At 43.2% G+C, this 12092-nt stretch overlaps 1 protein-coding gene across 1 annotated transcript; it reads left to right on the top strand.

Moving 5' to 3' along the window:
• The first annotated feature begins 493 nt into the window (after nt 1-493).
• Nucleotides 494-10288, top strand: LOC148652283 (fibrous sheath-interacting protein 2-like). Its single transcript, XM_088597547.1, has 6 exons — nt 494-607; nt 1203-1364; nt 1722-1811; nt 8539-8678; nt 9015-9102; nt 9978-10288. Exons 1-6 carry the CDS (start codon nt 494-496, stop codon nt 10098-10100), a joined length of 717 nt encoding a protein of 238 aa, XP_088453673.1. The 3' UTR covers nt 10101-10288.
• Nucleotides 10289-12092: the final 1804 nt, after the last annotated feature.

The following is a 12092-nucleotide window of genomic DNA, read 5'->3' as shown; positions in this document are numbered from 1 at the left end:
GTGTGCTCTGGCTCTGTCACTGGGGTTATTAAAGCCCCCCTACCTTTCTTGGGGCTCATTGATCAAATGGCTATATACAGATGGCCAGGTGTAAGATTGCTCTAGAACATTCTAGATTTTCTAGAATTGTTATGTTCTAGATCCACCTCCTCAGTCTGAGGCTCGGCTAGGCCAGTTTTGACATGCCATGTGTCTTCTCTGAACTGTGTGGTAATTAACAATGTTTGCAATAGCATCTTTGATCAGTAGGAAGCCCCAGAACAAAGAAAGACACATATTACCACCCTCATTGAAGTCACTGGTCATTCTATACAAACTTCTATGCAAAGTCAACATTGTCCTTGATACCTGCTGTTGCCCCCACACCCATTTTATTTCACTCTGTGACAGATGAAATCATTTCTGCCATCAGCTCTGCTTGTTTTTTCTGGCGTTTTGGCTGTGGTTCTGTGAGGTACGATAGCTATGTTCTGTGTTTCAGGGCTGCTACACCATGCTGTATGCACTGCAGGGAGAGCAGCAGCTGTTGGAGAGACCCTTCGGCACTAAACTGCCGTTAATCCCAGGGTCTAAACCTCAATTTTGCAGGACTGCTCTTTCGGAGAAAGTAAGTGCAACCTAAAATGAAAAGCATGAATACATTTATTCTTATTTAAATCCAAACATTTAAATTGTAAAAAATGACATGTTTATTCATGGTTTTCTTTCTTTTTAGGGGTAAACCAACATGTAAAATTGTATAATATGAAATGATACCTGGGACACATTAACACATTTCTGTGTGTGTTAGTATAATGTGGTTGCTGTAATGATTAAACTGTAAGCAAACTGTCTTCCCTTGACATCTTTGTGCATATAACATCAGGAGTAAGGTTATATATTTTTCTAGACGCAGTATATTGATCACATTATTGAAATTCAGCTGTACTGTATGCCTTAAAGCTTATTGTGCTTACTGTCTTTTTGCAATGTAGTCATTTTTAGTTGGCTACAATGACTGAGAAATTGGAATTTGATTTTCAAGAACGTAGAAAAAAATGATAACAGCGATTCTGGAGTAGTCTTCCAAGAAACTGGCGACAGCCTTCGGAGGGGGGAGAAAAAAAACATTCTCATTTTTATGTTCAGAAACATAGGGGGATACATATCTGTGTTTACCTGTACATATCATGTTTTAATAAAATACTTACCTTCTATTTCAGCTGCACCAGCCATCTCCTGACTTCACTCTGACTGATCCCCGTGGTTTCCTTTTGGATTCGAAGTACAACAGCCTCCATGACCCCCACCTGCGCACCTATTACCATCGCAAGGGCATGCAGGAGTCTCTGCTGAACAGAGGCTTAATCAATGAGCAGAAGAAAGTAAGGCTGTTTGGAGTTTGTGCAAAGAATGAGGCTTTTTTGGTACGGTGAAAGAGTGAGGTGTTGTCAAAAAAAATAGACCAGGTTCTAGCTCATTTAGCTGTAATAGTTTCCAGTAGCGTGATTTAACTCATGTCTGCACTCCAGCATAGATGTATTCGGTGGGCAGGCCTTTGGTTGTAATCAAAGCATGTAATAGTAGATGTAATCAAAGCAGGCCTATGGTTTGTGCTAAAGTCCTTATGCTCAATAAATATTCAAACACAGAGTACTTGACTGTGCTCTAGATTTGTAAAATAAAAATAAAAACATTTAACCTCCTAGACAGTACTTGAAACATGTTTTGTCTGTTTTCAGGTCTTCTGCTCTTTGAAAGAATACAATCAATATCATAACTACCTTAGCAATGTGAAGTTGCAGTATGACAAAAATTATGTGACTAAACAGGTAAGTGTGATGTTTTTAAACAACCGTCCATCTGATTCTGACTCTTCATCATAGACGTCTGCCTTTATCCAGCCCGCAATCAGTAACGTTTCTGGATGAAGGCTTCCATAATGTTACGATCCCTGCCTCTCGGCAACGGAGGAGGCAGAAGTAGGTGTAGCCCCTTTCCATCAGTTCACCTATCAGTTTTCCCATTCACCACCACACCCCCGTCTCATCCTACTTAAACACCTGTCCTTCCCTACCTCGTTGCTCAGTATTGGTTTTCCCTATCGAGCTTCCTGGTTGCGCTTCTTCTACTCTGTGTTTGTCTTGGATTTCGGCTTACGGTTTTTCCCTTTGGACTTCGGCTTTTCGGATCTCGACTTGGATTGGTACTTTTGCTCTGTCTTGGATTACTGGCTACCTCTGGATTCTCGGATTGCTCTACGGACTACAACTTCGGATCACACTCCGGCTTCGGTACACGTTCCCTTTCGGATATCTTGCTCCCCCTGGACTCTCGGCTCGTTCCTACGATTACGGTTTGCTTTTGGTTTACGACTTGGCTTTGTTCGCTCCTGCAAGTGGGTTCACTCACTAGTTCGGTCCCTATTACCGAACTCGTAACAGAATACTGAGCCATTTAACATGGACCCAGCGGAGCAACAGGAGATTCGCACGGCTTTGGATCAGCACGGACAAGCCTTACTCCAGCTCCAGGCTTCTGTCCAACAGATCTCTGCGCACCTGTCTGCAATGCCGCCCATCGGCAATCTAGGAAGCAACGCTGGGGCTGCCGCTTCGGCTCCACCCCCGCCAGCTGCTACACCTGCCCCTCGGCCTCTTCCACTAACTCCACCTGACAGGTTTGACGGCAACCCTACGAAATGTCGGGGCTTCTTAGCACAGTGTGCGCTGGTTTTCAGGCTCCATCCGGAAACCTTTTTTTCTCCTCAGGACAAGATCGCCTTCATAGTTTCACTGCTAACCGGCCGCGCTTTGGAATGGGCTACTGCTCTGCTTGATCACAAGGCTCCTGAAATTCAGGATTATGATCTCTTTTTAGGAAAATTTAAGGGGGTTTTTTGTTATCCTGTAGTTGGTCAAGACTCTGCCTTCCGCCTCTCCTCCATCCGCCAGGGCTGCCGGGCTGTACAAGACTATCCTATAGATTTTCAAGTAGCAGCAGCGGAGACTCACTGGAACAACGAGGTCCTAATTTTTTTTTTTCCGTCAAGGACTCAGTGAAGAAATAAAGGATCATCTGGTAAATATGCCGCAATTGGGCAGTACCTTGGAAGAAGTAATTTCACGAGTATTGGAATTGGATATCAGAATTCGTCAAAGGAGTGCTGAAAGATCTCGGACCTCAATATTAAAGGCTCCTCGGCTTTCTTCTATCAGATCTTTCGACTCAGATCAACCTAGGGAAGTAGCCCGAACCCAGTTAACCCCTGAAGAACGAGAGAGGCGCCAACAAGAGGGTCGCTGCATGTACTGTGGGAAATTAGGACACTTTAAAGCGGCCTGCCCTGCCTCATACTCGTCCTTGAGGCGCAGCCCACCTTCTCAAGTTCCTAAGGTGAGTGAGATTTCTCAATCCCCTCAGTTTTCCTCTGGATTTTTTATTCGTTCTACACTATTCTGGGGTAATGAAAGGAGACCTCTTCTAGCTTTTATAGACTCAGGGGCGGCAGGAAACTTTATTGATGCCTCCATCGCTCAAACGTGGAAATTACCCTTGACCCCGGTGACTACACCACTTCGTGTTCAATCGATCGACGGCTCCCCCGTATCTCCAGGACTCATTAGATGGCAAACTGAAATTATAAATTTGCAGATTGGCGCCACCCATGTGGAAGACATCTGGTTTTATCTCCTTGAGACCCCAACACATCCTCTGGTGTTGGGCTTTCCTTGGCTACAACAGCATGACCCTAACATTTCTTGGTCCCGAAAAGAAATTTTAGCTTGGGGACCCAGATGTATTAAAGACTGCTGTCGTCTACCAGTACGAATTGCACTCACGGCGGCATCCCCTTCAGGGGTTCCTACCATACCCCCTCAATATTCCAATCTACAGGAAGCCTTTAATGAGCAGGAGGCCTTGACCCTCCCACCTCATCGACCTTATGATTGTGCCATTGACCTTCTGCCAGGTACTATCCCTCCTAAAGGTCGTATTTTTCCGCTCTCCAGTTCTGAGTCTCAGGCCCTGAAAGTCTACATACAGGATTCTCTGAAAGCTGGACTTATACGTCCATCCACTTCACCAGCATGTGCCAGTTTTTTTTTCGTGGAAAAGAAGGATGGTGGGCTTCGTCCCTGCATCGACTATCGTGGTCTCAATGAGATCACAATCAAGAATCGGTACCCTTTGCCTCTAATTCCAGCAGCACTTGAGTCGGTGCATGGAGCCAAAGTCTTCACCAAACTGGATTTACGAGAGGCCTATAATCTAATCCGCATTCGGGAAGGGGATGAGTGGAAGACGGCCTTTATGACTACCCATGGACATTACGAATATTTGGTCATGCCCTTTGGTTTGGTTAATGCCCCAGCGGTGTTTCAGTCTTTTATTAATGACATCTTTCGTGATCTACTACAAAGATTTGTCTTGGTCTATCTAGATGACATTCTAATTTTTTCTGATTCCTTCCAGGATCATGTTCTCCACGTCAGAGAAGTACTCTCCCGGCTCATCAAGAATAAACTATATGTCAAACTGGAGAAGTGTACCTTCCATGCTTCAAGGATTCATTTTTTAGGTTATGTCATCTCTCCAGAGGGTGTGGAAATGGATTCGAGTAAAGTCTCGGAGATTACTGATTGGCCCACACCCAAGAACCTCAAACACATTCAACGATTTCACGGCTTTGCTAATTTTTACAGGAAGTTTATTCGAAACTTCAGCTCGGTGGTCACTCCCATAACCTCCTTGACCCGTAAAGGACCAAGACAAGGCAAATGGACCCCTCAAGCCGAAGAAGCATTTCAGCGTCTGAAACACCTGTTCACAACAGCCCCCATCCTAAAACACCCTGATCCAACTTTGCCTTTTGTAGTCGAAGTGGATGCCTCTGGCCATTGTGTGGGGGCTGTTCTCTCTCAGCGTCATGGAGAAAAACAGATTCTTCACCCCTGCGCCTTCTTCTCCAAGAAGTTATCCCCTGCCCAAATGAACTATGATGTGGGTAACCGTGAGCTCTTGGCCATTAAGCTGGCATTGGAGGAATGGAGGCACTGGTTAGAGGGTGCTCATCACCCTTTTTTGATTTACACAGATCACAAAAACCTGGAGTACCTGCAGTCGGCCAAACGTTTTTGTCCTCGCCAGGCTAGGTGGTCCCTTTTTTTTTCCAGGTTTAATTTTTTGATCACCTATACTCCAGGTTCTAAGAACGTCAAAGCAGACGCCCTCTCGCAGATCCATGACCCCCCTGAGGCCGAATTGACCCTAGAACCCATCATTCCATCTGGTAAGTTCCTGGCTGCGGTAAGATGGGACATTGAGGTGATTGTCCGACGAGCCTTGGTTGGGCAGACGGTACCTCCTCAGTGTCCTCAGGACAAGTTATTTGTCTCTCATCCCGTCCGATCGGCAGTTTTACAATGGGGTCATGACTCCCGCTTCGCTGGACACCCTGGAGTCCACCGTACCTTGGATTTCATCTCCAGAGACTTCTGGTGGCCAACTATGGCTAAGGATACCAAGGAGTATGTCCAGGCCTGCGCTATCTGTTCCCAAATGAAGTCTTCCCGAATGAAGGCAGCGGGTCTACTTCAACCCTTACCCATCCCGGATCGTCCTTGGACCCACCTCTCAGTAGATTTTGTTACTGACCTTCCACCCAGCCATGGACACACAACTATTATGGTAGTGGTAGACCGTTTCTCCAAATCTGCTCATTTTATTCCCCTACCATCTTTACCTACAGCTCGAGAACTAGCAGAATTGTTTGTACAGCATATCTTCCGATTGCATGGCATCCCTAAGGATATTGTTTCAGATAGGGGCCCTCAGTTTGTCTCCCGGTTTTGGAGGGCCTTCTGTAAGTCACTGGGCGCCTCAGTCTCACTTACCTCGGCTTACCACCCTCAGGCCAACGGTCAGACAGAACGCATAAATCAGGAACTGCTGACCCATTTACGAACTTATATCTCCTCTACCCATGATAATTGGGTGTCCTTGCTCCCATGGGCTGAGTATGCACACAACTCATTGTATACTACTTCTACTGGCATGTCTCCCTTTAAGTGTGCCTTAGGTTATCAGCCTCCTCTGATCCCTGACTCCCACCCCAACACAGAGGTCCCTTCGGTTCAGGACTATATCTCTAACCTGAAGACCTTCTGGAGGAAGGCCAAAGCCACCCTTCTTCGCACCTCAGCTCAGCAGAAGAAGGTAACTGATCGGCGCCGTCGGATCCCACCCAGACTTCGACGCGGTCAGTTTGTTTGGTTATCCACTCGTAACCTTCCTCTTAAGCAACCTTCTGGCAAGCTTGCTCCCAGGTACATTGGTCCTTTTCGTGTCCTCGCCCAGATTACCCCTGTAATTTACAGACTGGCCTTGCCTCCTACCCTTCGGATCCATCCTACTTTCCATGTTTCCCTCCTTAAACCCTTTCACAGATCCACCCTGTCTAAACCACAACAAAAACCCCCACCGCCTCGAGTGATTGATGGACTCCCTGCTTACACGGTCAATAAAATCCTGGATTCCCGATGGTCTCGTGGAGCCCTACAATATCTCGTCGACTGGGAAGGCTACGGTCCGGAGGAGCGCTCGTGGGTTTCGGAGAAGGATATTCTGGACCCCAATCTCATCAAAGACTTCCACCTTAACTTCCGGATCGTCCCGTTAGGGCGTCAGGAGCCGCCCGTAGAGGGGGGAGTAATGTTACGATCCCTGCCTCTCGGCAACGGAGGAGGCAGAAGTAGGTGTAGCCCCTATCCATCAGTTCACCTATCAGTTTTCCCATTCACCACCACACTCCCGTCTCATCCTACTTAAACACCTGTCCTTCCCTACCTCGTTGCTCAGTATTGGTTTTCCCTATCGAGCTTCCTGGTTGCGTTTCTTCTACTCTGTGTTTGTCTTGGATTTCGGCTTACGGTTTTTCCCTTTGGACTTCGGCTTTTCGGATCTCGACTTGGATTGGTACTTTCGCTCTGTCTTGGATTACTGGCTACCTCTGGATTCTCGGATTGCTCTACGGACTACGACTTCGGATCACACTTCGGCTTCGGTACACGTTCCCTTTCGGATATCTTGCTCCCCCTGGACTCTCGGCTCGTTCCTACGATTACGGTTTGCTTTTGGTTTACGACTTGGCTTTGTTCGCTCCTGCAAGTGGGTTCACTCACTAGTTCGGTCCCTATTACCGAACTCGTAACACATAAGATCTCTCCATTATGCACTTTTGAATATACTGCTGTCATCATGTCATCTTCAAGGAAGTCTCTACCTTGACTGTGTTTGTATTCTAAGGATCAATTTCAATGTTTTCTTTCAGTTTCTTCTCTAATTTCTATGAATCTCATTTCTGTTTTAGTGTTTTGACGCTGATGATGTTGTTGCTTATGTTTGTCACTGCTCTAGCCTATTTTAGCTTCTTCTTGTTAGTTCAGCCATACTGTACATCTTTTCATGCTACTTTGTGTTGTTTATAGCCCATATAGTCCTTTCTGCATGCAGGATATGGGTTTCATATCATAAGAAAAGTTACGAATGAGAGGAAGCTCTTAAGCCTGTTTGGTAATTACTTGTTAATTGGTCTGTGAGTCTCATCCAGCTGTTTCTTGAAAGAAGTCAGTGTTCAACAAGCAGACTTGACTGTGAGGATTTTGAATATTTGAAACAGGTCGCCTTGTAGTCTTCTCTGTTCACGATAACAGAGTTAAAAAAAGATAGTTTTTTTATTCATTGAGGCTGGGCAATATATCTGGATGTTTTTCTTTGTGGTAAACCACTAATTGTACCACCCGAATCGGAGCATTCACTGCTTATCTGTACTGCTCTGTAGACTTTAATCCATTTTCAGTGCAAACAAATGTATTTTTCCAAACACGTGTTAATACAGGCAGCTTTTGTGTGTAGTCCAAAACAGAATTTATAAGTCTTCTTTGCCAGACAAGGCTGAAAAATGACTTGAACTTCCATCCATCCCTTTCCATCCACGTCATCTAATCTAACCGCCTCATCTAAGGGCTGCAGGGAGCCGGGGCCTATCCCAGAAAGCAACGGGCTTAAGGCGATATACACCCTTGACCAGAATTTAGTCCATTGCAAGACACACACAGACACAAATTCACTCTAGAACCAATTTTCCTAGAAACCTTTTTTTCTACCAGTATAGTATGGCTTTGGACTGTGGGAGCAAACCAGAGCAAACCGTGAAAAACCCATGTGAATATGGGGAGACCATACAAACTCCACACAGACAAATCACCTCAGGCTCAGAATAGAGCCCCTGGCACCAGTGTTGCGAGATAACAAGGTTAACCACTGTATCCAAGATGTACATCTTAAATTGAAATGTTTAGATCAACAAACTACACTAGCTCAGCCTTCACTCTTATACATATACAAACACATTCTATCGGTGTGAGTTCAAATTAAAAATCTAATGGAAAAAGTCAGTGTTGGTTTTGAAGTGCACACTCGGCTATAATAGTGCTTAGGAGAACCTTGCAATGAAGGGAGTGTGGCACTCTATTAAAAGGCTGTGCTGGCTTTCAGAAAACAATAGTGAAGAATTTCTTGGAGCTCCAGGAGCAGAACGAGATTCCCAGGGATATCAGCTTCACCGATGTGAGGGAATGGCTCCTTGAGGAAGGATCCAAGAATATTTCAGACCAGTTTATGGCTAACAGAGACAGGTAATAACATACGGGAGCTCCTCACTCTTTAACAGCAAGTTCCTGCCTTTTGGATTCCTGATTTGTTGTATTTGTATCACATTTTTTTTTGTTTCGCTGTAAATATGTGTAAATATTTTACTGTTATGTTTAAACATTAGATGTCAAGAATACAACTGTAAGTAAAGGTTTGCCTTAAGTTAATTAATTGTGCAAGCAAGTGGAAGTTTTGACTGAGTCAAAGTTTTCCAAAAGATGAACATTTGCTCTACGGAAATACCACATTCACAAATTCCTCTGCTGCTGTCTGACATTGCCTTGTGGATTAAGCTTTCTTTGCTGTTGTTGTTTATGAAGGCACCAGGCAGGAGCTCCGAAAACAGAGGAGATATGCAGTGGTGAAATACAGCGTATGAAAGGTCTGCAGTACAGCAGACAGGATGAGGTATGAGAATACAGTTTGATTTATTTTGACCCAAGGCTGCTCCTGGTCATCACCTGGATGGGAGATCTTTAATAGCTGGTTTCCTTCTGCATCTTAAACTGATAAGAGACATTTATATCCACTCTGGCAAGTGACCCTGTGACACCTCTGTAAATACAGCTTGATTGGGGAGCAACCAAAAGATAACAGGATCTCTAGCATAACTGTTTTAAAAGATGTTGTGTTTCTGACAAGTAATTAAGCATTAATGTTACAAAATGCTCATTAAAAAATTTATCTCACCTTATACTGTATATGCCTCTACCAGCCGAACAGATTTCTGCAGAGTGGATACCCTTAGTGAATCATGTTACTGTATCGTCACACTTAGACTTCAGACACTTTTCATACGCTTTTATGAATCTTACATTTCACACTGTAGCTTAACTCACTTTTGAAACACATAGTTTATTCACCCCTTTCATTGATTTATCAGCTTTCAGATCACCGGCATTATCAATATACAGTATTTAGCCTCATCGGTTTTCTACATCAGCTTAATCATGTTTCTTGTTTTTTTTTCACATTCTCACTGTACATTGCTGTATGGTATGTTATTTTCCCAGTTATTTTGTCTTTGGGCTTCCCAGACCACATTCAGCTGCTGAATGCTCCTAATATGCTGAAAAATGCCCAAAGGCCTCATTTGCTAAATTGTAAAAAGGGGAGAGATTCAGCTCCACATGATCTAACAGATTCCTCAATATTTAATGTACCACCTATAAGCAGGTGACATATAAATATAAATATCTAGTAGCGTAGCTGTTCTGTGCTCAACACAATCTAGCTTTCTGCTGTTTCTCATCGGCTTTGCCTTTTCACTGACGGCTCTACAGATGTGGAAAATCAGAGAAAGGGCTTTACATATGAGAATAGAGGAAGATGCCCGGAGGGAGGTGCGACAGGCCCAGCTGAAGAATCAGACCAGAGCTAGAAGGCACAAAAAGGTACTGGAGTAATGAATGTTTGGATTCATCCTCTTAAGGTGAACTTTTCTTCATGCAAATTCCGGACTTGACACTGACCTTGCAGCTATATTTTGTTGTATTTCCAAGATGAGCACCTATAGGTTTAAATTAATAACCTAAACTAATACCTTTGGATCCTCGGTGACCACAATAATCATGGTATGTTGGCACCTCTTATATTGTGCATCTACTCTAGGGTGGTTATGCCAGGATATGCTACAGAGGTGCCAAAACACCATATTCTGGTAGTGTTTGGTGCCTCCAATTCATGGTTATACTGTAGCACTGCATCTCCAAAGCCCATGGTTTATCTCCAGCCTTGGGCACCTCCCTGTGTGGCATTTATTCTGCGTGTTGTGGGTTTTAATTCCAAGTAACATCCCAGAGACATGCTGCTTTGCATAATTGGCTGTTCTAAAGTATCCCTCAGGGGTATCTCCCCAAGAGGATCCAAGAGGGTGGTTGATGATCTCTCCTCTTCATTACCTAAGCATTAGAGGAGAGACATTGCTGCTTCAATCTCTTATATCCAGCCTGCAAGGTTCTGAACTACACACAGAGTCTTTCATCCAAGTAATGTTGGACCCAGCCTTTCTTCTTCTGAGCTCTGACCAGACCCAGCTTCCCAGCTTCAGGGTGCTGTAGATTGAGATGAGATTGGAGTCTCCTGTAGTGACCTTATGGACGGGAAGTTTTCTACTAGCAACAAGATGTTCAACAATGAGATGGACCTTTTCATCTTTTGTTGAGAGGCTTTCCTTTTTCATTAAAGAATAGCCACTTGTGAAAGGTTTTCTGTCATTCTCAGGCATTTGAATATTATAAAAGGAAGGTTGCTCTCCAGCAGCAAAAGCTAAATGAGAGTTTACAGGAAAGGAAGGATTTTGAAAGAGAAATGCAAGACAGAATAAAAAGGCAATATTTTAATGAGATTCTTCAGTCTGGAAAACAGGGTAAGGTTCTAGATCCAATAATTTGCAGTGGTACAACTATGACTTAGTTCACAATTTAATGTGTTTTAGTTTGTTGGCTAGAAGGAAAGATGCAGGTTGACAACATCTTCAGGTTTACTACTGATTACAGAACTGTAGAATTTGTTTAATAAACACCTACAATTACAAAATTCCAAAGCTTTTCAATCATATGTCTGTATGAAAAGAATAATATGTATGTACTGAGATCAAAACTTTTTAAAGGGAAACACGCAATAAGTTGCAGGTATCATAAAATAATACATTAAGAAGGAATCCTTCATTATCTTCAGATTGTTTAATTTCCAGCCACAACATGTACATACATTATATTCAACATTTCTGTAATCCACATTTACAGTATCTATTGATCTAAACTATCTGAAATAACTATTCAACTAAAATGATGTTTTCTTTGTGGCACAGCTTCTACTGAGATCATTAGCACGGAGAATAGAGACGTTACCATTGCTAATGAGAAAAGTTCTAAAATCACCAAAGGTCAGTATTTTCATTTGTTTCTAGAAAAAATAAAGGTTTTGAAAAAAGTTATGTTTTGACAAATTTTCCAATGCAGCTGCAGAGAAATTCAGTGGGTGCTGAGATACTGAAAGATATTGTGAAAGACAATGGAACATATAATCCACAAAATCAGTTTAGTTCAATTCAGTTTTATTTGTATAGCTTATTCAGATAAAAACATGTCAATGATTAATGCACAAGTGTTGGGTTTTGAAAGCTTGGTAACATCTACTGTTAAGGCTGAAGAAGGTTCCAAATAAGTCTGGGGATCTCTGGGCAGCCATTGTGCCACAGTCTGGTGCAGTAAAAGTGTTGTGAGCTAAGGTGTGAAAATGATTTAAATTATATGGGTAAACCGATAAATAAATCTTAATCAGCATCCTAATTGTATCTATGAATAAATACATCTTTTCTGCCTTTTTTGGATGTTAATTGGATTGATCACTTTTTTATGCATGCCATGAGAATTCTAATGCGACAATAATTCTTT

Source organism: Lepisosteus platostomus, chromosome 11 (assembly GCF_059453375.1).
Source record: "Lepisosteus platostomus isolate fLepPlt1 chromosome 11, fLepPlt1.hap1, whole genome shotgun sequence".
In the NCBI taxonomy this organism is placed as follows: Eukaryota; Metazoa; Chordata; class Actinopteri; order Semionotiformes; family Lepisosteidae; genus Lepisosteus; species Lepisosteus platostomus.
This window is presented reverse-complemented; position numbering and strand designations above follow the sequence as displayed.

Excerpts from the sequence above, each read along its gene's own strand:
- LOC148652283 (XM_088597547.1), top strand. The coding sequence starts at position 494 with ATGCTGTATGCACTGCAGGGAGAGCAGCAGCTGTTGGAGAGACCCTTC. Across the intron at positions 1,812-8,538 it reads AAAATTATGTGACTAAACAG|AAAACAATAGTGAAGAATTT; the intron begins GTAAGTGTGATG and ends GCTGGCTTTCAG. Across the intron at positions 9,103-9,977 it reads AGTACAGCAGACAGGATGAG|ATGTGGAAAATCAGAGAAAG; the intron begins GTATGAGAATAC and ends ACGGCTCTACAG.